The sequence below is a fragment of the Cervus elaphus genome, chromosome 4, assembly GCF_910594005.1.
Source record: "Cervus elaphus chromosome 4, mCerEla1.1, whole genome shotgun sequence".
NCBI lineage: Eukaryota > Metazoa > Chordata > Mammalia > Artiodactyla > Cervidae > Cervus > Cervus elaphus.
In genome coordinates, this window is record NC_057818.1 from 47308437 (window position 1) to 47334311 (window position 25875).

Consider the following 25875-nt stretch of genomic DNA (forward strand, 5'->3'; position numbering starts at 1 on the left):
TTATAGAATTATACCTTCACAAGTGCAGGAGGGGAAGAGGAAAAAAACCTAGAGAGAGGAGGAAGCGGGGGAGGGAAAGAGCTACAGCGCGAGCAACCTCTGTGTGTCCAGATTCTTCTAACAGTTTGGGGATATTGAGACTTGATGTACCTACGTCCTGCTTGGGTATATATAGAGACCACCTGCCGTGTGTCTAGCACATGTATTAGGCGCTGTTAGTGCCAAGACGTGTCTCTAAACCCCAGTAGCAGTTCTGCAGAGACACCTCAAACCCAAGTTGGCAGCGGGCACCTCGTTCATCCCCGTGCAGCCTCGAAGCCGGTGCCGCTTCAGCTGAACCCCAAGCCGGGAGGCCCACGGCGCGCTCCCGCCCTGCCCACTCGCGCCCGCGCTTGCGCATCCCACGCAGCCCGTTAAGGCGAAGACCAGGCCCTCCCTACCCGGGACTACATTTCCCACATGCCTCTGCGCCTAGTTTCCTTCCGGCTTCCTTGCTGGTTTCGGCTCGGAGAGGTGAGTTGGTCTCGTGCACTGAGGAAATGGGCGCGGGGGCGGCGCGGGGGCGGCGCGGTCTCTGTGTGCACCCGGCTGCCGTGACTGTGTAGTTTGTGACGCTACCCGGACACTGGGTGCTCCGATGCGTCCTCTGTCCTCCTGCTTCAGGGCCGCGTGGATGCAGCGGCCCAGAATGGCTCCGAGTGAGATTTACGAACCCCACAGTGAAGGCCTGTAACAAAAAGACGCAGAACAACAGCTCTCAGAACCACAGCTTAATCAGAGCTCCCTCCCAAGGCAGCGCTCTTGAACTCGGAGACCGCTTCCAGCCCTGGCCGTTGTACTCTGGCCATTCTCTCCGATGCCGGGAAGGCACAGCTTCACCCCAGGCTCCCTCTTATTTCCATCGGATAGTGTGTGTGATGGATGGTGGGAGCGAGGGTCGTAGCAGGGGTGTGTCCTTAGTCTGGCCTGGCTGAGCTCGGGAAAAAGGCTCACTGCGTCGATTCCCGTCACCGTCCCCCAATCTTTAGAAAGGAGGAAATCTATATGATGTTTCCTCTTTGTTCCATGAAGTGTAATTTTAATTTTTTTCCTAGACCCGGGGACATTTGCTTCTGTGAAAGAAGTAAAAAATAGGTCAGACTAAGACAAAAAGCAATCCTGCTGTTAATCTGGTTGAGAGAGAAAAGACAAACTAACTACACCGTTAATAGAAAACGTTACTACTGCGCAGGTCACGCAGCAGTTGTAAAATGCCATAAAGACTCCCTTTTTGAGAGCTTATAGCTTTCTTCCCAGTGTTGCTCCAGACCTGCTGCTCTGTTTTTATTTTATTTTGGGGGATAGCCGCTTGCTAAATTACCCTCACTTCACTAATAGCCCTCAATCCCCAGTTAGTCCCTGCCTATCTTGTTCTCCCACTTCAGTAGCAGCGGTCATTCCAGAATGGTTCCCCACAGCCTCAGAATCCTTCAGCTGGAGCACAACTGTTTACAAAGGAGCTTTTCTTATCCCTCTCTTCTGTCACATTCCAATGAATTTCTTCCCTCTCTTGAATCAGTCCTATTTTATTGGACTCTGCAGGCTTATTCCAGGTAGTCTTTAGCTGGTTAGGCTTTAACAACCAGCTGAAATATCCTACCCATTGGCCTGGTATTTTGTCCTTCCTTCCCAGTGAATGATGGAGAAGATGAGGGTAGAACCCTGACTCCTACCAACGGTAGCCTCTCCTCTCCATTGGCTATTCAGATGAACACTTGGCAGTCATTTAATTCCGCCTGTGAGCGGTTGCTTTCTAATAATTTAAGTGATCTGCAGGTCATACAGGGAGGCTAACTGCATAGCATTATTTTAGGCTGTCATTTATTGAGAAGATTACAGTTTAGTTGGAATCATACCCTAGATGTCCTTGGTCTTTTCCACTGCCCTGAGGTCAAAGCAGGAAAAGATAGGAGAATGTTTGATTGGTGACAAAGTCTTAGCTTTTCAGGCCTTTAGGAGTGGCAAGGTGATAGATTTTTAATAGAGAAATCTGTGTTAAGAAGAGAAGGGAAATATTAGTAGGAAGGAAGGAAAACATTAGTATAGAAATTTGATGAGTGATTTGAGGTTTTTGACAGCGTGTGTGTGTTTCAGGTCACATATTTATGTGGTCTTATGAAAGGGAGTTTAGTGTAGGGGCAGTATTATGAGTCATGGAGCTGAATTATCTGGATTCTAATCCTAACTTGCCAATTAGAACTGGGTGAAGTTGGGGCAGTTCATTTCATCTCTTTGCACCACTATTCCTTCATCTGTAGAAGGATAATAACAGAACCTACTGCATAGGATTGCTATGAAAAGGTGAATTAACATACGTAAAGTCCTCGGATAATGCTTGACACATAAATGCTCAATAGATTTAGTTGTTGTTATTAAATTGTAATTCCATGTTTTTCCTCATCACCCAGATCCAAAAATTATGAGGATTTTGCCACGTGTGCTTCATCCATCTTCATGCTGTCTGTCCTTTTGTTAATTGTTGTTAATCAAGAGGAATTGCCTACCAACCTGAAGTTTTGAAATTTATTAGCATTATGAGGAAGAGTGGGGCTGAGAAGCTCAAATTTTTTGTGGAAGAATAAAGAAAGAGCAGAAGAGAATTTTCTTTAATAATTGTGGGAAGGAGTATGTATGAAGTAGTATTCTTCATTTTCAGTAATATAGCTGACTTTTATTAAATGTTTATTTGCAACTTTAGTGTGTTACTATATATATATGTAGAGTCTTATTTAATACTCATAACAATGCTTTGGGATAGAATCTATAGTTATCACCATTTTTTATAGGAGGAATCTAAGACTGCAAAGTAACATGTCTAAGGTGACACAGTTTGATAACTATGAGAGCTGAGATTTATATTCTAGGAGTTTGACAGCAAAGCCTATGTTAGTAATTAAAACAGTATACCAAATCTCATCATTATGTATACTTAAATCTTTCCCACTTTACTTAGTAATCCATTATCAGTAGTGGGAATGCATAGTCGTGCTCAACTCTGTGATCCCATGGACTGTAGCCCGCCAGGCTCCTCTCTCCATGGGATTTTCCAGGCAAGTATACTGGAGAAGGCTACCATTTCCTCTTCCAGGGAATCTTCCCAACCCAGGAATCAAACCTGTGTCTCCTATGTCTCCTGCATTGGCAGGTGGATTCTTTACCACTGCGCCACTTGGGAAACCCAGTCCATCATGAAGGGGGAGATATTGATCTAATGACAGTAAACACTGTCAAGTTAAGTCCAGAGTATAGCTATGAGGTCTCTATGGAGGTGCGTGGATTTCATACAATAAGATTTATGCCTTACAGGTTTTATTTTGATGATGTTACCTGCACAGTTAGACTAGTAGGACAAGAAGATCTAGTAGCAGTTGGAGGGCTTCATAGGCATCTTAGCCCAAAGTATTGGTTCAGAAGCAAAATAAACCCATTTGCCAGGATGCTGTGAAAGGAAGCAGTCATGAGACTGCTATCAGTGCCTAAAAGACATCAGTCAGGGACTTTCTGTCTTTCTTTTCTAGGTAGTATTCTTAAAACATGGGCTTCGCTGGTGTCTCAGTGGTGAATCCACCTGCCAAGCAGACGCAAGTTCAATCCCTGGGTTGGGAAAATCCCCTGGAATAGGAAATGGCAACCCCACTCCAGTATTCTTGCCTGGGAAATCCCTTGGACAGAGGAGCCTGGCAGGCTAAGGTCCATGGAGTCACAGAGAGTGGGATGAGACAGAGCATGTGCACACATCAAAGCTTGGATTTCTTTAGACTCCCTGTGCTCTCCTCCAGTTTGAATATGAGAGTGGTGAGGAGTATTTTGGAAGCAGGAATGGAAGAAGAAAACTCATACTAACATAAGTCATTTGGGGGAGCTCTGAGGCACCTCTGGTTTTATCGCTGCTTTGTCTTCTTCCAGATCTGGCTTATCTGAACTCTGCAGATCTCTAACAGAAATCTTGAAAAGGACTGACCAGTGCTTGCAGTTCGAAACAATGGCCCATGTAAGTTGATGTTTCTTCTTCCTTTTTGAAATATTGCCTGTTTCTAGACCATGTGTACATACTCATTCCTTATTCTGAAACTTCTGTTTAAATGAACTCCATTCAATAACCTACTCTAGTCCCTCTCATTCCTGTGAGAGTTGGAGACAAATACCCCAGTGTCCCCTCTGTGTACCCTTCTCTTTTTTCCCACTGATGTGGACATCTTCTGTCAAGAGCCATGAGGGAGCAAAAGTAAATTGCCTTTAGAAAAAAGCGGATAATTTCTGCCAAATGTCCCCCTGTTAACATTTTTTATCTTAGTTTTTTATTTTAATACCTAAACTTCAGTGAAAGCATATTTCTCTGAAAACACTGATTTTTGGTCTGGTTTTATATGGAAACAATTTATATCCCCAGGGACTTCCTTGGTGGTCCAGTGGTTAAGACTCTGCACTTCTAACTATAGGGGACATGGGTTCAATTCCTGGTCGGGGAAGTAAGATCGCACATGCCACGTGGCATGGCCAAAAACAAACAAACAGCAGCAACAAAAATTTACATCCCCAGTACAGAATGTAACATCTTTTAAAAGTTTTTTAAAATTTTTTATTGATGCAAAACATACATAGAGAATAGTGCTCAAATCCTAAGTGTGCAGCTAAATGAATTTTCATAAATTGAGTATATCTGTTGTATCAGCCCTCAGGAGAAGAAAGAGAATGTTATTGGCATTCAGATACCCCCCTTTCGGTTACTTTCTACCCACCCCGTCCAAATGTAACCAAATGTAACCCTGACTTTGAATACCCTATAATAATTTTGCTTATTTTGAGAACTTTATATAAGTGAAATCATATAGTTCAATGTAACTTTTTTAATTTAAAAAACAGAAAACAATATACAGGAAGTCTTATTATATTCCAAATACAATTGCTGAGCCATCAGAACCATCTGCAGATGTTTTGAAATGCTTGCAAATATCATCAAAGGGGAAGTGTTTAATTGGTGTTGCTGGCAGAAGGGGAGGCATAAGAGCATTGTATAGAGTATGAATCATTCCTCCATCATGTTCTCATTAGAAACGCACTTTCATGGTGCATATCCCATGTAGCCCCTGTTTTTGTCATTTTGTAAAATGAGTTCCTAAAAAGTTGGAAAAGTATCGAAGAAGATTGTGGAGAAACAAAGCAAGTGAGAAAAAAACATTTGGTAAAAGAAACAGCAAAGCCAAAAGAAAGTACGAAAGCCAAAGATATCATATGTGCATGACCCGTGCATACTGGAGTTCTGTCCTGGGGGAAATGTGAAGCTAGTGGGAGGGTTGGAATTAATGTATAATGCAATATAATTCTTTGCCTTAAAGCTGTTGGAAAATAGGCACCCACCCAAAATGGTGGGAAAATTATGTTGTGTTAGAATGTCTTGATTTTCAGCAGTGGATTATTGATACAAAGTGGGAGATCCCTTTTTGAACTTTCCTTGAAAATCTTGTGGTTTAAAAAAAAAAAGAAAAGAAAAAATCTTGTGGTTTGATGAAAGAGAGAATTTGGTCTTATTTGACTGCTGATTGGGAAAACGCCAAACTTCTCCACAAACGTGAGTTTTTTAAATATGTAACAAGATTTCATGTTGGCCGAAATATTAGTGCATTGAAATGTTATGGTATGTAAGGCTTTGTAGAGGGTGGAAGAGGTAGGGATTTGATTGAGGCCTCGTTTTGTGAGGCTTAAAATTTCATATGCTGCCTTGATATCTTGTCAAGACTCCAGAGACCTAACTAAGAGTTTCCCAGATTGGGCCCCCATTTACCTGGCTAGTTCCTCTATTCCCCAGACCAGCTGAACCTCTCCTGGTCCTTAACTTAGTAAGTCACCTCCTTGCCAGCCCACAGAATTATTCAAACAAGCCATCACATCATCCTGCATTGGCCACAGAATCCATCATCCTCTTCTCACTATAAAGCCTGCCTCCCACAGATCCTGCTTGTTCACCCTATTCCTGAGTATATCCCCTGTGTGGCCCTATATGACGTGTAATGTCTTCCTCTCCTGGGCTGTGAGTATATGTGACTAATAAACTGCCGTCAGTCACATCTATCAGGTGTCAGATATTCAGTCATCTCATACTGTTTAGGATCCCTCCCTCACGAGTGGGTTGAGTAGGAGGTGATCAGAACCAGACAGCAAATAGAGAGGTCAAGAATTATCTCCAGGAAACCCTGAGAGAAGAATAATAGGAGCAGAGTCCATTGTACAGTTTTACCAGATGTGCTGGTTTCGAGCAGGGTTTCTCAATTTTGAAACTACAGTTGCTCTTTGAACAGTGCAGGGATTAGGGGTGCTCACCCTCTGGGCGATTGAAAATCTGGCCCTCTGTGTATGCCATCCCTCCATATCTGGAATTCCTCATTATCTGCAGTTCCACATCCATGGATTCAGTGAACCTAGAATTGCATCAAATTGTAGTATTTATGACTGAGAAAAATACACATAGAACTGGTACCATGAATTTCAAATCCTTGTTGTTCAAGTGTACTTGAACTGTACTAATATTTTGAGCCAGAGAATCGTTTACTCCGGCGGAGTGTCCTCTGCATTGTTGGATGTCTAACAGTATCCATGTTAGACATTCATTAGATGCTTCTACCACTCACACCCGCTCTCCCCAGTTGTACCAATCAGAATTGTCTCCGGACGTGGCCGGATGTCTTCTTGGAAGTAGAATCACTCCTCATTGATAATCATGATCCAGAGTGCTATTTTTAACACTCAGGGCTTCCCTGGTGGCTAAGATGGTAAAATATCTGCAGTGCAGGAGACCTGGGTTCAATCTGGGTCTCCTTGGGTCGGGAAGATCCCCTGGAGGAGGAAATGGCAACCCACTCTAGTATTCTTGCCTGGGAAATACCATGGACAGATGAGCCTGGTGAGCTGCAGTCTGTGGGGATCGCAAAGAATTGGGCATGACTGAGTGACTAAACATGCACACACTCTCTAACTCAGAAGTGAGGAAAGGTGTTCAGTGAGGGATGATGAATGATAAAGAGCTAAGAAGATCATACAGATGCATAAATAATGTATTAGTTGCTCAGTCGTGTCCGACTCGTTGTGACCCCATGGACTGTAGCCTGCCAGATTCCTCCAGCCATGAGTGTAAGTAATAGTGTAGAATGTGAGGGTTGAGGAAGATTTTTGAGATTGTATTGAATCCAGAAATCTAAAGAGAGAGTGAAGAAAGATTGAATTTAATGCATTCGAAATGTGGACTGCCATGTAGCAAATTTATTTATTTATTTATTTTTTAAATATGAAACGCTTCATGAATTTGCGTGTCATCCTTGCGCAGGGGCCATGCTAATCTTCTCTGTATCGTTCCAATTTTAGTATATGTGCTGCCGAAGTGAGCACCATGTAGCAAATTTAAAAAAATATCCTAAAGAATTTGTCATAGTAGGCAAAGTGCTTATAATAAAATCTGATTTTATGATGAACTTGAGTCGTTTTCTGAGAGATTTTGTAGTGCATTTGGGAGAAATTTTTATCAAAGTTTTTTCATTATCAGTGAAGGGAAAAGAAGATAGAAGATCTCATACTTCTTAAGAATTTGTGGTGGAGAAACAGCTTGCTAAAGGGTTGTGTGCACTGTTTCATTTCATTGGGACTTCTTTTGGTTAATTTATTCCTTTCCAAGATATTTTTGGGTAAAAATTTAACCTTATCTGCCGTCACGGGACGGTTTATAACATGCAGCACTGTGTTTCAGTGATGCTAATTTTCTTACTGCCTCATTCACATGGCATAAATTTGCTTGCTCTGGGCTTCCCCTGGTGGTCCAGTGGTTAAGAATCCACCTGCCAATGCAGGGGACATGGGTTTGATCCCTGGTCTGGGAAGATCCCACATGCCACAGGGCAACTAGGCCCATGTGCCACAACTACCAAGCCTGCGAGCCCTAAAATATGTACCCTGCAACAAGAGAAGCCACTGCAATGAGAAGCCCATGCACCACAACTAGAGAGTAGCCCCCAATCACTGTAACTAGAGAAAGCCAGAGCGCAGCAATGAAGACCCAGCACGACCAGAAATAAATAACAAATAAATAAATAAACGTGCTTGCTCGGTGCTCCCTCCCTCTCTGCAGTGCAATCATTGATCCCCTCTCTATTTATAAAAAAATATTTCATGTATTTTCACAAGTAATACATGAGTTTTATTTTTTTCAGGGTTCAGTGACTTTCAGAGATGTGGCCATTGACTTCTCACAGGAAGAATGGGAATTCTTGGACTCAGCACAGAGGGACTTATACAGAGATGTGATGTGGGAGAATTACAGCAACTTCATCTCTCTAGGTAAGGCAGTTTATCTCAAATTATACTGACTTTCTCTTCTATCAGTATAAGGACTGTGTTTTGAGAAACTAGATAAAATATTTCTCTCTGTTCCAAAGGAATGGTTTAAGTCTTGTTAGGTTTCAAATAGGGCCCTCCTTTTAACACTGTCATTCTCAGGCTCAGCAGGCTAGGTCCTTCAGACTTTCTTCAGGGTCTGTTGTTTCCAAGTTTTCTTAGTACACAGGGGCTGGGTTTGAATTCTGGATTTTTTTTTCCGACAGAAACATTGTCCAAGAAACCAGAATTCAGTTTGTATTTGAGCTAAGAATTGATGGAGCTCCTTTCTAATCCACCTGTGAAGAGAATACCTAGACACAGGGATTCTGAATCTCTTTAAAAATCAGAGGAGCCTGTAGAACTTACATAGTAGGAGATGAATCCACATAGTTCATCTAAAACTCAAGTAAATGCATTCTGTTTTGTATAACAGACATATTCAGTTCTACTTGCTTTCTGGTTGAAGGTTAAAAGTCTAAGAACTTTACATTTAATATTAAATGAATATCCTAGTAAGTATCTGAGCATGTCTCAGGAAGCCTCCCCCCCCCTCCGTCCCGAAGCCTCTTATTCTTCTCTCAGCCAATTGATAACAATAGAAATCAACCGCTAATATACACATATATTATGTGTATATGTAACAGACTTCCCTGGTAGCTCAGATGGTAAGGAATCTGCCTGCAGTGCAGGAGACCTAGGTTCAGTCCCTGGGTCGGGACGATCCACTGAAGAAAGGAATGACTACCCACTCCAGTATTCTTGCCCAATTCCATGGATGGAGGAGCCATGGACTGGCAGGCTACAGTCCATAGGGTCACAAAGAGTTGGACATGACTGAGTGACTTTCACTTTCATATATATAAATGTGTATATTTGTACTTAGGTACTATTCTGAACATTGTATATTTCTAATTAATCCTCACAACAAATCTATGAGAAATGTACTATTATCCTTATTTCAGATGAGAAAATTTAGGCACAAAAGATTAATAATTTGCTGAGGCAACATTGCAACAAAGGCAGGATGAACCTGTACTATCTGGATCCATATTTTGTGTTCTCAACTATTAAATAAGACTGCCTCTCAGCAGAGCTTGTATGAGTTTAAATTGTTTTAAAGCCTGTTCTTGACTATCTGGTGTCTGTTCTTAGTGGTCCTGAGGTTACCCTAGTGTGAGTGTTCTTCAACTTCCTAGCATTTCTTTGTATACTTTATAAAATACCATTTTGAACTACTAGTTTATTATAAATTTAGCCAAATCTGAACCTAAGGACTTTGGGGTTTAGAATTTCATGTTACATTATATTTTAAGCAGGACCTTCCATGTCTAAGCCAGATGTGATTACCTTATTGGATGAAGGGAAGGAGCCCTGGATGGTTGTGAGAGAAGGAACAGGAAGACATCACCCTGGTGAGTGAGGGCTGAGGAGGCATGGGAAAATCATTACTGTAGGTAATAGCCAAGTATGTCAGGGTAGAGAGATTCCCTTGAGAGTTACAGATCGCTCTTCAAAAGCCTGTAGAGGAAAGGCCTAAGACCTAGGAAGCAAATTAAAATCTTTTAAACCTGGGCTAACAAGGGAATTTCTTACTGGCCTTGATTACAACTCTCTATTTCTCACATCATATTTCTCTCCCACTTCAGAGAAAAGAGCTGTTCTCAGTAGAAGGAAAACAAATGATAATATAAGAGTTAAAATCGGGGGCCGCCCCGCCCCCGCCGGCCGGGATGCTCTAGGTGCGGCGCGGAGACCCTCTGCACCCGTGCGAACACGGCGCTGCAAGCCGTGCGGAGCGTGCGGGCCACGGTCGGCAGCCTGCGCGCCCTGCTCGCCGCGGCCCTGGGGACTGCGGGCGGGTGCCGTCCGGGCACTGCGCACCGGCCCTGCTCTGCTGTCGGTGCGGAAATTCACAGAAAAACACGAATGGGTAACCCCAGAAAACGGTGTTGGAACATTGGGAATCAGCAATTTTGCACAGGAAGCTTTGGGAGATGTTGTTTACTGTAGTCTGCCTGAAGTTGGGACAAAGTTGAACAAACAAGAGGAGTTTGGTGCTTTGGAAAGTGTGAAAGCTGCTAGTGAACTCTATTCCCCTCTATCAGGAGAAGTAACTGAAATTAATAAAGCTCTAGCAGAAAATCCAGGAATTGTCAACAAGTCTTGTTATGAAGATGGTTGGCTGATCAAGATGACATTCAGTAACCCTTCAGAACTAGATGAACTAATGAGTGAAGAAGCATATGAAAAATACATAAAATCTATTGAGGAATGAAAATGGAACCCCTAAATAAACTACTTTGAAACAACTTAATCTAGCATAGTTGTCTTAAATTAGTGGTGGATAGATATTTAAAAAGCAACTTTTAGCAAAAGAAACTATTTGTAACAATGTTTCCTGAAGAAAATACCCCTTAACTTTCTAATGCCTTCAGATAAACACTGTGTATCTTTTCCACAGCATCCTGTGATTTTTAGGCTAGGCTCCAGTTATAATATTCAGAATTCCTGAAATTATCTCTGGTAAAACTAATTACAAAAATTATGTAATTCAAGGATAACATGGTTATCTTATACCTTATATGACATTGTAACTTGCTTACAACTATCCTTGGTTTTGGGTCAAAATGATCTTCCCACTAGAAATAACTGCCAGTGGAGAAAAGTTTGTTAGTTGTATAGTGTCCAGTGAAGAATATTACTGTCTTAATTTTGCAATATACTGTGTTTGCTGGTGCTATTTTTATATAGTGAAGCAACAGTCTCGCAGGAGAATAAGCAATTTAATAATAAAATAAAATTTAAAAAAAAGAGTTAAAATCAACAGAATAGAAAAAGAAAAGAAGTAGAGAAACTTAACAAAACTTAGAGTTGATTTCTTGGTAAGATTAACAAAATTAATAAACACCAACTTGACTAATCAAGAAAAAAAGAGAGACAACATAAATTACTAATACCAGGGAAGAAAGAGAGGTTTTTGCTTAACATGTTATATCCATTAAAAGAATAAGAGTGCTCACTTCAGCAGCACATACACTCAAATTGGAACAATACAGAGAAGATTAGCATGGCCCCTACACAGGGATGACATGCAAATTCATGACATGTTCCATATTAAAAAAAGAGTAAATATCATGAATAACTTTATGCTAGTAAATTTGACAACTTAAATGGAAAAATTCCTTGAAAAATACAAACTTACCAGATCTGACACAAGAGTAAAAAGAAAATATGCAAAACCTCATATCTCCTAAAGTAATTAAATTCATTGTCAGAAGTCTTTCCAGAAAGAAAATGCTAGACCCAGATAGTTTCACTGGTGAATTCTATTAAATATTTAAGGAAGTAATAGTACAGTATTACACTTATTCCTTCAGAAAAAGAACTCCTTCCAATTCATTTTATGAGACTACTATAATTCTTACACTATGTTCATGAAGGATGTAAGTTTGTAATTCCCTCCCCCCTTGGTAATTTCTATCCTTCTTGAACATAGATGTAAAATGCTTAACAAAAATATCAGAAAATTAAATCCAGCAATATATAGAAATTATGACTAAATAGGGTTTACCCCAGGAGATTATGCTTGGTTTAACATTTAAAAATTAATCAGTGTAATTTACCTTATTAACAAAAATGTGAGAAATCATTTGATTATCTCCATGGATGTAAAAATAGCATATGACAAAATTCAATATCCATTCATGATAAAAACTCTCAGGAAACTAGAAATCGAAGGGAGCTTCCTCAGTGTGATAAAGGGCATCTGCTGAAAAAATACTGTATCATTAACTTTATCATATTTTATTGAAGAGTTCCCTCCTAAGGCTGAACAAGATCAGGATGCCCAGTCTCCTTGTACCTACTTAACATTAAATTGAAGGTCCGAGCATTGCAGTAAGGCAAGAAAAAGAAATAAGAGATATAAAGATCAAAAAGGAAGAAGTAAAACTATTTGGAGATGGTATAATTCTATACTTAGAAAATCCTAAGGAATCAGAACAACATCTACTCAAACTAGTTAGTGAAGATCACAGGATACAAAGTTAAGCTACAAAAATCAGTTTTGTTTTTATATATGAAAAAAATTGGAAAATTAAAGTTAAGTCAATTAAGAAAAATTAAATTAAATCAGTTTACAGTAGGGTCAGAAAACAAAATCCTGAGGAATAAATTTGAAAACATGTGCAAAACCTCTATGATAAAAGCCATGGAGCGTTGCCAAGATGATCCGATGAATAGAAAGATACCATTTTGGGGATGGGAATTCTGTTATAAAACTGTCAATTGTACAGATGCAACACAATTCCAGGCATAATCCTAGGAGCCTTTTTTTTTTTAATTTTGTAGATACTGAAAAACTGATTCTAAAATTTATATGGAAGAGCAGTGGACTTAGCATGTCTAAAACAATCTCAAAAAAGGAAGAGCATGTTATAGAACTTAGACTACATGACTTCAAGATACTTTAAGATGTATTATAAAATTAAATTAATCAAGACATTGTGGTATTGGCTAAGGATCAGCGAACAGAACAGAGACCCTAGATGTAGACCTCACATGCACTTAGAAGTGTCATTTATTTACTGACAAAGGTGTCAGAGTCTTCCAATGGAGAAAGGAAAGTATTTCAACAAATGCTACTGGAATAATTGGGGAAAAAAATCTTGACCTCATACCACAATTAATTTGAGATAGATTTTAGGCCTAAATATAAAAACTAAACATTAAAAAATCTTAAAAGTCAAATATAAAAAATAAAATAAAAATTTTAAAACTAGGTATACATTTTATATGTAAAAAATATAAAAGCAAAATGTAAATGGGCTTCCCAGGATGGTGTTAGTGGCAAAGAACCTGCCTGCCAGTGCAGAAGACTTACGACACAGGTTCGATCCCTGGCTTGGGGCAATCCCCTGGAGGAGGGCATGGCAACCCACTCCAGTATTCTTGCCTGGAGAATCCCATGGTCAGAGGAGCCTGGCGGGCTACAGTCCATAGGATTGCAGAGTCGACATGACTGAAGCGACTTAGCATGCATGCAAAGCTTTTAGAGGAAAACACAGGGGAATGACTTGATATTAGGCAAAAGTTTCTTAGGAGAAAGCAGTAACCATAAAAATTAAAAATTGATGTCATGATTTATCCAAATAAAAAACTTTATCTCATCAAAATATACCAATAAAAGAATGAATAAGCAAGTCATAGACTGAGAGAAAATAGTAGTAAAACAAAGGACCAACATCTAGTTGATACACTGCAACTCAACACTATAATGATAGACAACTCAATTAAAAATGGGTAAAAAGTACATCCATACCATGGAATAACACTCAGCAACAAAAAGGAATATATTCTTAATACATACAATAATCTGGATGAACCTGGAAGAAATTATGTTGAGTGAAAAAAATAATCATAAAAGGTTATACCATATGACTAATTAATATTTATGAAATAATAAAATTATAGAGATGGAAATTGGATTAGTGGTTACCCAGGGTTAGGAAGGTAGGGAGGGGGAAAGATGGTTGAAGCTACAAAGGAATAAACATTGTGGTTATGATACAGTTGAGTCTTGATTGTGGTGAGGGTTAGGCAAGGCTATGTGTTACGTTATGTGTTAGTGACTCAGTCGTGTCCAACTCTTAGTGACCCCACAGACTAGCTTGCCAGGCTTCTTTGTCCATGGGGTTCTCCAGGCAAGAATAGTAGAGTGGATTGCCATTCCCTTCTCCAGGGAATCTTCCTGACCCAGGGACTGAACCCTGGTCTCCTGCATTGCAGGCAGATTCTTTACTGTTTGAGCTATGGGGAAGTCCTCAGGCAAGGCTATACATTTGGTAAAATTGCACAGACCTGTCTATAAACACATACATGAGGGCATGTATAACTGATGAAATCTACATCAGCCCTATGGATTATTCCAAGGGTCATTTCTTGGTTTGAATATTGTATTATAGTTTGTAAGATGTTCACCTTGAGAGGGAGGGTGAAGGGTTTGTGAGACTTCCCTGTACTTTTCTTTGCAGCATCCTGTGAATCTGCAGTTATTTTAAAACAAAAAGTAAATTAAAATGTCCTGTTGGTGATAGGTAAAAGATTTGAGCCAAGAGAGGAGCTATCCTCTTTCTTGATCAATGACTATAATTCATCATGATCTAAACCTGTACTAGGCAGCTCAGGATGCCATAACAAAATACCATAGAATAGGTGACTTAAACAACAGAAATGTATTTTCCCACAATTCTGGTGGCCAGAAGTTCAAGGTTAGCATTTTGGGGCCTGATGAGGGCTCTCTTCCTCCTGTAAGGCCACCAGTACTGTCCTGTCCGATTCTGTCCACCAGTCCTGTGAACTAGGATTCTGCCCTTATTACTTCATTTAACCTTAATTGCCTCCTTTAAAAGCACTGTCTCCAAATATAGGCACATTGGGTATTTAGGGCTTAAGTGTATTTTGGAGGGACAAAATTCAGTCCATAGCAATGTCTGTATAGGGTCCAGTTTCTTTCCAGTCTAGCTAGTATACATACACTTGCTTACCTAAAAATATGTTCATTTATTCAGCAATACCTGTGGTAGTTCCTAGCAGTCTTCTTGTGTATATTTTAATAAGAGTAAGGACATTAAGTTAACAAGTAAATGAATAGTTTTATGTAGTGGCAAGTGTTATTAAGAAAAGTGAGGCGAACAGGAGATAGAAATTGGGAGGTGTAGACAGATTTTTGGGTGTTTGGGGCTTTTTGAAGAGATGATTTTTGAGTGGAGACATGAAAAAGAGCTCAGACCATTTTAATATCTAAAGCAAGAACAGTCCTGATGAAACAGTAAATGCAGAGGCCTTGGGTTAGAGGGCAAAGACTTTGATGTTTGAGGAACAGCAAGAAGGCCAGCATGCAAATTTTTATTATCATCCTTACCTTTTTTCTAGATGATCTTACTTGCAAAGCAGAAATAGAAACACAGTAGTGTAGAGAACAAACGTATGGCTACCAAGGGGGAAGTTCAGGTAGAATGAATTGGGAGATTGGGACTGACATATTGACACTATCGATACTCTTATGAAATAGACAGATAATGATAACCTACTGTATAGCATAGGGAACTCTACTCAGTGCTCTGTGATAACCTAAATGGGAAGGAAATCCAAAAAAGACAGGATATATGTAAATATATAGCTGATTCACGTTGGTGTACAGCAGAAACTAATACAACATTGTAAAGCAACTATACTCCAATAAAAATTTTAAAAAGAAGACAAGGAGGAAGGCCAGGATGATTATTCAAAAGGTAAGTGAGAAGTAGAGTAACAAGATGAAGTCAGAAAGTTAGGCATGGGCTAGGTCATGTAAAATTTGTGTATCATAGGGGAAGTCATTGTGATAGAAAGCCATTGGAGATTTCTGAGCAGGGGAATGTCATGAGCTGATTTGTCTTATAAGTATCACTCTATAGAGAATAGATCAAATAGGGGCAAGATGAATAGTAGGAAGACCAATTAGGAGGCTATTTTCATTTGTCACAGTGGAATATGGTAGTGGCTTTGATTTGAATGTTATTGGTGGGAGATAGACAGATGTTAGATTCGTGGTGGGTTTGCCCAGAATATACTGCTGGGCTGCTCCTTGGTCTGAATCCTCCACACTTGAGGCTGCTCCCACAAGTGGATGTTTTCTTTACCCAGAGTGAACTCCTCATACAGCCTCCTTCTCCCTATGTGGATAAGGAGCATCTTTGTCTTTGAGTTGGTGCATTTTATCCATCTGCAGTTAAGTAATTTTCTTATATGTGCTGTGCTTAGTTGCTCAGTCATGGCCGATTCTTTGCAACCCCATGCACTGTTGCCAGGCAGGCCACCCCATGGACTGTTGGCCTGCCAGGCTCCTCTGTCCATGGGGATTCTCCAGGCAAGAATACTGGAGTGGGTTACCATGCCCTCCTCCAGGGGATCTTCCCGACCCAGGGCTTGAACCCAGGTCTTCCTGCACTGCAAGTGAATTCTTTACTGTCACCAGGGAAATATATAAACCTTATATATTTAGGTTTAAATCCACTGTCTTTTTTCTGTTTGTTCAGCATTCTCTTTTTTCCCCTCTCATGCCTATTTTGGATTAATCAAAATGTTTTATTTTAGCTTTTGCCTCTTGAGTGTGTTAGTTATACACACTTCAGTTTTTAATAGTTGCTTTAGAGGTTAGCACATGCATTCTTCACTTACTGCATTGTACCTTAAATTAGTTCCTTTATATCTTTCTCAATATTGTAGAGACATTCATAACATTTAAATTCTTTTTATGTATCCTCTACTTTTTTTTTTACTGTTGTTTATCTTGACTCTATATACATTTAGATCCCCATAGAGTATTAATTTATATACTGTTATTAATACTGATTTACATTTACCTACACAGGTACCTTTTGCAGTGCTCCTTTTTCTTTTCTGCACTGTAGTGCTTTCTGCTTAGAATCATTTTCTCTGTTCCTGAAGAACTTCCTTTAGTATTTCTTTTACTGTGCCTGTTGGCAATGAAATCTCTTAGGTTTTATTTGAAACTATCTTTATTTTGTCTTCATTTTTAAAGGGTACAGAATTTTGTCTTCATTCTCTGGAGTACAGAACTCTGGATTGGCAGTTAATTTCTCTTAGCAGCTGTCTTCTTGTTTTTCTGGCTTCTATCATTTTCATTGAGTAGCAGTTTGTCAGTTGTAATTCTCTCTCTCTCTTTTTTTTTTTTGTAATTCTCTTGGAGGTATTAAAACAGTACCTCCTGGAGATATCCTGGAGATATTTTTCCTCTTTTCCCCATAAACTCTTAATATTTGGTGTGTAGTTTTATAGAAGATAGGTTTTCTAGGTACACATATGTGTTATTATATTAGCAGGAATACAATGTCTTCTAAAGATGTCTAATCCATTCACTGGTAATAATGCTGAAAACTCAGCCTCTGCGTGCTGGTGGTGAATCAAACCTCAGAGACAGAGTTTTGGGTGAAGTAGAAAAGAATAGCTTTATTTCTTTGCCAGGCAAAGGGGGACACGGTGGGCTTGTGCTTTAAAAACTGTGTGTCCCAACCTGGGAGGAGTTGGTGAAGACTTTTATAGCAATAGTTCAAGATCAGGGTTGCTGATAAGGATCAGGGTGTGTGCAGGGCCTGTATTGCTTTCATTTAATCTGGCTTGATGAGCTTCACTGGTTCCTTTAATCTGGCCTCAGGTGGTGTCTTTTTTTTTTTTTTTTTTTAATTAGTTGGAGAAATTACTTCACAACATTTCAGTGGGTTTTGTCATACATTGATATGAATCAGCCATAGAGTTACACGTATTCCCCATCCCGATCCCCCCTCCCACCTCCCTCTCCACCCGATTCCTCTGGGTCTTCCCAGTGCACCAGGCCCGAGCACTTGTCTCATGCATCCCACCTGGGCTGGTGATCTGTTTCACCATAGATAATATACATGCTGTTCTTTCGAAACATCCCACCCTCACCTTCTCCCACAGAGTTCAAAAGTCTGTTCTGTACTTCTGTGTCTCTTTTTCTGTTTTGCATATAGGGTTATCGTTACCATCTTTCTAAATTCCATATATATGTGTTAGTATGCTGTAATGTTCTTTATCTTTCTGGCTTACTTCACTCTGTATAATGGGCTCCAGTTTCATCCATCTCATTAGAACTGATTCAAATGAATTCTTTTTAACGGCTGAGTAATATTCCATGGGGTATATGTACCAGAGCTTCCTTATCCATTCATCTGCTGATGGGCATCTAGGTTGCTTCCATGTCCTGGCTATAATAAACAGTGCTGCAATGAACATTGGGGTGCACGTGTCTCTTTCAGATCTGGTTTCCTCAGTGTGTATGCCCAGAAGTGGGATTGCTGGGTCATATGGCAGTTCTGTTTCCAGTTTTTTAAGAAATCTCCACACTGTTGTCCATAGTGGCTGTACTAGTTTGCATTTCCACCAACAGTGTAAGAGGGTTCCCTTTTCTCCACACCCTCTCCAGCATTTATTGCTTGTAGACTTTTGGATAGCAGCCATCCTGACTGGCGTGTAATGGTACCTCATTGTGGTTTTGATTTGCATTTCTCTAATAATGAGTGATGTTGAGCATCTTTTCATGTGTTTGTTAGCCATCTGTATGTCTTCTTTGGAGAAATGTCTGTTTAGTTCTTTGGCCCATTTTTTGATTGGGTCATTTATTTTTCTGGAATTGAGCTTCAGGAGTTGCTTGTATGTTTTTGAGATTAATCCTTTGTCTGTTTCTTCATTTGCTATTATTTTCTCCCAATCTGAGGGCCGTCTTTTCACCTTACTTATAGTTTCCTTTGTAGTGCAAAAGCTTTTAAGTTTCATTAGGTCCCATTTGTTTAGTTTTGCTTTTATTTCCAATATTCTGGGAGGTGGGTCATAGAGGATCTTGCTGTGATTTATGTCAGAGAGTGTTTTGCCTATGTTCTCCTCTAGGAGTTTTATAGTTTCTGGTCTTACATTTAGATCTTTAATCCATTTTGAGTTTATTTTTGTGTATGGTGTTAGAAAGTGTTCTAGTTTCATTCTTTTACAAGTGGTTGACCAGTTTTCCCAGCACCACTTGTTAAAGAGGTTGTCTTTTTTCCATTGTATATCAGGTGGTGTCTTCTCAAGGTTATCAAATTGTCACCTTCTCTTTGGAACATCTTCCAATTGCTGGGGGTTTTAGTTCTGCAGAAGAGCTCAAAGATACTGTTATGTGTATCCCTTGTGGTGGAACCAGGACTCTGACCCAAGGTTGCAGTATTGTTTCTTGACTGCCCCTTGTTTCTGCATCCTCTCCCTTCCCTGATTTGCACCTGTTCAGATTTTCCCTTTGGAATCTAGGGAAGGTCCATGGAGGCTGGAGTCTATTCTCTGCAAAGAAACAGGGGACACAGAAAGGGTACCATGCCCAGGAGCCCCAAAGGGTCCTACTTGGTTTCAGGAATAGGCATTGTTTTAGGTGCTTTTTATTTCTGTATAGTTTTCTTTCTTCTGGAACAGGAAAACATCATGTGTTTGCTTTCTTGTTTTCTTTCAGACTTGGAGTCCAGATACAGTGCCAATATTTTATCTCCAGAAAAGGACATTTATGAAATATATTCATTCCAGTGGGAGATAATGGAAAGAATTAAAAGCTATAGCCTTCAGGACTCCATTTTCAGAAGTGATTGGGAATGCAAAAGCAAAATTGAGGGGCAAAAGGAACCACAAGAGGGATATTTTGGGCAAGTGAAAATTGCTTCTGAAAAAATGACCACTTACAAAAAGCATAATCTTCTTGCTGAATATCAGAGAGTTCATAATGGAGAAAAGTTATATGAATGTAAGGTATGTAGGAAGACCTTTATTCGTCGTTCAACACTTAGTCAACACCTGAGAATTCATACTGGTGAGAAACCTTACAAATGTAAGGAATGTGGGCAGGCCTTTAGACAGCGTGCACACCTTATCAGACATCACAAACTTCATACTGGTGAGAAACCCTATGAATGCAAAGAATGTGGGAAGGCCTTTACAGTCCTCCAAGAACTGACTCAGCATCAGAGACTTCATACTGGTGAAAAGCCCTATGAATGTAAGGAATGTGGAAAGGCCTTTAGAGTACATCAGCAGCTCGCTAGACATCAGAGAATTCACACTGGCGAGAAGCCCTATGAATGTAAGGCATGTGGGAAGACCTTTAGGCAATGTACACACCTTACTCGACATCAAAGACTTCATACTTCCGAGAAGCTCTATGAATGTAAGGAATGTGGGAAAGCCTTCGTATGCGGTCCAGACCTTAGAATACATCAGAAAATACATTTTGGGGAGAAACCCTATGAATGTAAGGAATGTGGAAAGGCTTTTAGGATATGCCAACAGCTTACTGTCCATCAGAGTATTCATACTGGTGAGAAACCCTATGAATGTAAGGAATGTGGGAAGACTTTTAGATTAAGGCAACAACTTGTTCGCCATCAGAGAATTCATACTCGTGAGAAACCCTATGAATGTATGGAGTGTTGGAAGACCTTTAGTAGTTACTCACAACTTATTTCCCATCAGAGCATTCATATTGGTGAGAGACCTTATGAATGTGAAGAATGTGGGAAGGCATTTAGACTACTGTCACAACTTACTCAACATCAGAGTATTCATACTGGTGAGAAACCTTATGAATGTAAAGAATGTAGAAAACCTTTTAGACTGCTCTCACAACTTACTCAACATCAGAGTATTCATACTGGAGAGAAACCTTATGAATGTAAGGAATGTGGTAAAGCTTTTAGACTTTATTCTTTTCTTACTCAACATCAGAGAATTCATACTGGTGAGAAACCCTACAAATGTAAGGAATGTAAGAAGGCCTTTAGACAACATTCACACCTTACTCAACATCAGAAAATTCATAATGTAATTTAATACAAGGCTTCCAAATGCACGTTATGTTACAGAACAGAAAATTCATTTTTGAGAGAATTTGTTTGATGCTCATCATTTAGCATAAAAAGTTTATATTACAGAAAAAAATGTTGCTTTAATGGTTGCTTCCACCACCATTCAAGCATTGTCTTCAGCATATTCATATGAGAAAGTAATATAATGAATGCAGGAAAATCTTTAGCCTTATCTATCTTTATTGCCATTTGACCACTGTATTACCAGTGTATTATTGGATAGGTACTTAAATTTCTGTGCCTCATTTTGCTCACTTGTAAAATGGTGATAGTAGTATCTATGAATATTAGCTATTTATTGCTGCATAATAAAATACCACAAACTTAGCAGCTTAAAATAATATACATTTATTATCTCAGTTTCTATGGGTCAGGAGTCAAGGCATAACTTAGTTGGGTCCTCTGCTTCAGGGCCTCTCACAAGGCTAAAATCAAGGTTTCAACCATGACTGAGTCTCATCTGAAGGCTCAACTGGGGAAGAGATCCACTTCTAACCTCACATGGTTGTTGGCCAAATTAATTTTCTGAGGGCTGTTGCACTGAGGTCTTCAGATTCTAGCTGGCTGTTGGCTGAAGGCTGACTTCAGTCAGGTCCTTGCTACATGAGCCTCTTCAGCATAACTGCTTGCTTCATCAGAGAATGCAATCCAAGAAAGCAAGAGTCTGCTAGCATCAAAGAAGCTATCATCTTGTGTTTCTAATAATTGAAATAACATTATTTCATTACCTTTTTACCTTCTATTGCTTGGAAGCAAGAAACTAGGCTGCCCTGTACTCAAGGGAACAGGCTTATAGAAGAGTATGAATCCCAGGAGGAAGGGATCACTGGGGCCAATTCAGAGTCAGCCTGCTGTATCATTGTGAGGATTGAGTAGTTAATACTTGGAAAAACAGCAGCCATATAGCATGTTTTCTGTAAATATTATCTATAGTTGTTATTAACATCATTAGTGTTAGTGAATTCATATGAAAGGAAGATCCTATAGAAGTAATAAATGTAGAAATGCCTTCTGTCACTGCTCAGTACTTACTAAATTTAAGATTATTCTGGATAAAATCTAGAAGGTTATATTGAATGCAGGAAGTTCTTCATCAGTTGAGCTGCATCACAAATTTCATGCTGAAAAGAAAACCTGATGAATTTCATGCATATGAGATTAAGAATATAGTGGTTGAAGAAGCAAAGAGAAATATGAAATTGTTTTCCGATAATAAATTACAAGGTAAATGTTTTATAATCTGTATTCTCTGACCGCCACTCAAGATTAATTAGAAAGTATCCAAAAGATGGCAAAAAAGAAATTAACCACTTGGAAATATAATTGTGTATGTGTGTGTGTATATGTTACTCTTGTAGAAAGAAAGAAAATATTCCATTACAACTAGTAAACTTTTTGATGCTCATAGTATCCCATCTTCAACCAGTAGGAGTTGGGTTTTTTGACATGACCCCAGTTGCAGTTTGATAGTTTACTTGGTTATGGCTGCCTAATTTGGTCAGCTTAGGAAGATGCTTGGGTATCAGTTCATTCTGAAAACTAATAAATAAAGGGGAAAGTATTTATTTTGCTTTTTCCATGTGAATCAGGTCTCAGGGTTACCCAAAACTCATCAAACTAAAACTTTTTTTAATTTAATAAATCTTACCAGTAAATACAGAAAAAAAATTGATATTTGGATTAGAAAAATCATTTTCTAGTTCCTAATTTAAAGAATAATGTCCAGAAAGTGATCTTCAAGGGATATTAAAACTATTTGGGGAAAGAGTTTATAGTGAGAACTTTATATTGGATTTATCAAGCTGACCATCTTTAAGCCCTCTGGCTGATTTTAACATCTATAAAAGTGGAACTGTCAGACAGTATGCACCTCCTGGTATAATGCAGTTAGGAAGTACATGTCACTACTATGAAGTTTTCTTGCCAAAATAATGAACAGAAGAAATCAAACTTTCAAATCAAAAAATTTTTTAAACCCAAGAATTTGAGAAATAGATGAACAAAGTAAATGATACCACAGGAAGCAGCCAAGCAGATCCAGAATGTATAAAATTCCCAAAACAATTCCCAAAATTGACCTGATTTCTTCAACTATTGAGTGGCGTGAAAAAAGAAGGGCACTGTTACCAGATTTTTAAAAAAGACTGGAGGCACATCAACTAAATTCAATATGTGGGCATTATTTGAACCCAGATTGAATAAAGTGTAAAAAGACATTTTGGAGACTGGGGAAAATGTGGACATGCACTGAGTATTAAGTGATTTTTAGAAATACTAGTTTTGTTGTTTAGTTACTAAGTTGTATCCATGGACTGTAGCCCACCAGGCTTCTCTGTCCATGGGATTTCCCAGACAAGAATACTGGAGTGAGTTGCCATTTCCTTTTCCAGGGGATCTTCCCAACCCAGGGGTCAAACTTGAATCTCTCGGGTCTCCTGCATTGGCAGGTGGGTTCTGTACCACTGGCGCCATTCAGGAAGCATGATAATAATATCAATGTGGTTATTAAAAAATAAAAGATTTTATGATTGGAAATAAACATATAGGAAATGGTAAGATACCCAGATTGTATTAAAATATTCAAGCAAAAGAAAAATTGGCAAAGAGAGCTATAAAGTATCAATAGACTGATAAAATGTTAATAATTACTGAAGTAGAATGGTTGTTTATGGGGGGTTCATTGTTCTAATATTTTTACTTTTTTATGTGTTTGGAAGTTTCAATAATAAAATATTTAAAATCAAAACAGACTATACACTGCTTCAGAAATCATTGTTAATAAGATGCCTGCATATATGAACTTGTCAGATGTCACCAAAGTTCTGTTCAGTGAGGAACTTATGCCCCTGAATGCATTAAGGAAATCTTGTTTGTAGGCCTAGGCTTCATCTTCACTTTTCCACAGCCATCAAAGCTGGGCCTGTCACATGGATAAATGTGTTAAAGGAATGAGTAAACCTTTATGTCAAGAAACCAGGAAAGGAACAAAGTAAAACCAACAGAAGAGAAGCAAAGTAAATTTAAAATTAGAAATTAAGGGGTTAGATACTATTAGACTTAATCCAGTCTTAATGACTATATCTTGGCAAGTCTAATCAATGAAAAGAAAATGAAATATGAAACAGCATTAATGATGACAAAAGGGACATTACTACAGATTATCAATAATTTTTTCTTTTAATTCTAAGGTAACACTATTTGTATGTACAATATGTATTCCAATATATGTCAAAAGAGGGATTGCATTTTCATCTTTTAAGAATGTTATCACAACTGACTGTGCTCTAGAACCCAAACAGACCAACAAATAAATGTGTGTGTATGAAGTTCCTGTTGAAGGAAAAAAATCTGATAGTTGCATAGGTGAAAGTCTTAAGAAACAGATAATCCTTAACAGGATTTTAGCAATTAATTTTGCACAAGTAAAATAGTCCTGATATAAAACTAGATGCGGATAACTCTTAAAGAGCAAAATCTAGACCAGCTTCATTTATGAAAAGTCTATTAATTCTAAATAGTTAGATTTAGAATTTATTACAAAATCAGTCTTCATTAATAGGTTAGTGTTTTGCCTTTTCCAAGCACAAAATATCTCCAGAAGGCCTGTGTTTAACCTAGCACAAGACCTTAACCCAACATTCTCCACAAGTTTGTTTCAGGGATACTAATCCATGAGGATATTTGGGGGAAAAAGGTATTGTGGGGAAAATCATGAATGAAACAAAGGATAAAATATCTATTTTGGGGGAGAAATCCAAGTACTTCTTACCAGCTTGTTAAAAGATGTATTCAAGATGTATTTTCATTTAACACAGTGTATCTCAAATTTACTTCACTGTGCAATTCTCTCACTCCAAATATCTCTTAACACCTTTAGAGTGTGAACCATTTTAGTAGATGTTACCATAACCACAGCGAGTGTCTTGAAGGATGTCATTTCAGACATTATGGTGAGTGAGTGTGTTGGGGAAGGGTGAGGAAGGTCACTTTTCTCCGTAGCTCACATCATACTCTGAAAGCAGCTTCCGGCTTGAATACTGGGCTAGTGCTTTTCTACAGAGTGGAAACGATTTCAGCCTGGTCCTTGGTAGTGTATGTATTAAACATGCTGAAATACACAGTGATTAGGACATAAATGATTTTTCATTGTAATAAAAATGCTATATTAAACATCATTTTGTGTATTTTTTTTCTTTCTTTAAAGTTAAGATTTTCTCAAAGGTGCATATCTAGAAGTGCTTTGTAGACTTTGCTTCCCATATTGCCAGATTGTTGCCCCATCCTTGCACAAATTTTGAATCCCTTCAGTTACTAAAGATGAGTGTCTGTATTTACCTGATTACAAGCAAATTGAGCACATTTTTTCATATGTGTTTATTGACCAATCATATTTTCCTAAAAGTGCTTTTTTTATTCACGTACTTTCTCTGTTTCTTTTTGGGTTTTCCCATTGATTTTTTAGGATCCCCCAAGTAATCCAGGTATTGATAATTCCAGGTATTATTGTTGTTTAGTTGCTCAGTCATGTCCGACTCTCTTTGCAACACCATGAACTGCAGCATGGTAGCCTTCCCTGTTCTTCAGTATCTCCTGGAGTTTGCTCAAACTCATGTCCATTGAGTCAATGATGCCAGGTATTACACATTTATAAATGTTGGACTTATTTTCTTCACAGATAGCATGTGTTGTAACTGTGTTACAGTGTTCATTGTTTTGCTAACATTAAGTTTAGGTACAGTTTTCATTTGAAAGTGAAAAGTGAAGGTGAAAGTTGCTCAGTCCTGTCTGACTTTTTGCAACCCCATGGACTATACCAACTGAGCTATTAGAGACGCCCATAGTTTTCATTTTAAATCATACCAAATAATTGTATTCAAAAGACAAGAAGGACCTCTTATGGAGAAGGAAATAGCAACCCACTCCAGTATTCTTGCCTGGAAAAGTCCATGGACAGAGGAGCCTGGCGGGCTGCAGTCCATGGGGTTACATGACTGGGCATGTGTGCACGAGGGTGGAG

General features: G+C 39.0%; 1 protein-coding gene and 2 non-coding genes across 9 annotated transcripts; 2 read left to right on the forward strand and 1 right to left on the reverse strand.

Annotated features, from left to right (window-relative positions):
• Positions 1-452: 452 nt before the first annotated feature.
• On the forward strand, positions 453-24762 carry LOC122687556 (zinc finger protein 14 homolog). Of its 7 annotated transcripts, none has more exons than XM_043893141.1 (6): positions 487-513; positions 2448-2664; positions 3946-4030; positions 8235-8361; positions 9714-9812; positions 19457-24762. In XM_043893141.1, exons 3-6 carry the CDS (start codon positions 4022-4024, stop codon positions 20821-20823), a joined length of 1602 nt encoding a protein of 533 aa, XP_043749076.1. In that variant the 5' UTR covers positions 487-513; positions 2448-2664; positions 3946-4021; the 3' UTR covers positions 20824-24762. The 7 variants fall into 7 exon arrangements, with proteins under 7 accessions (XP_043749060.1, XP_043749090.1, XP_043749097.1 ...); XM_043893147.1 differs by lacking the exon at positions 487-513 and adding an exon at positions 527-2340; XM_043893125.1 differs by lacking the exon at positions 2448-2664 and having other exon boundaries at positions 453-513.
• On the reverse strand, positions 7313-7419 carry LOC122692899. Its single transcript, XR_006340713.1, has one exon. It is a non-coding gene; the product is annotated as a U6 spliceosomal RNA (small nuclear RNA).
• Positions 11413-11519, forward strand: LOC122692929. Its single transcript, XR_006340741.1, has one exon. It is a non-coding gene; the product is annotated as a U6 spliceosomal RNA (small nuclear RNA).
• Positions 24763-25875: the final 1113 nt, after the last annotated feature.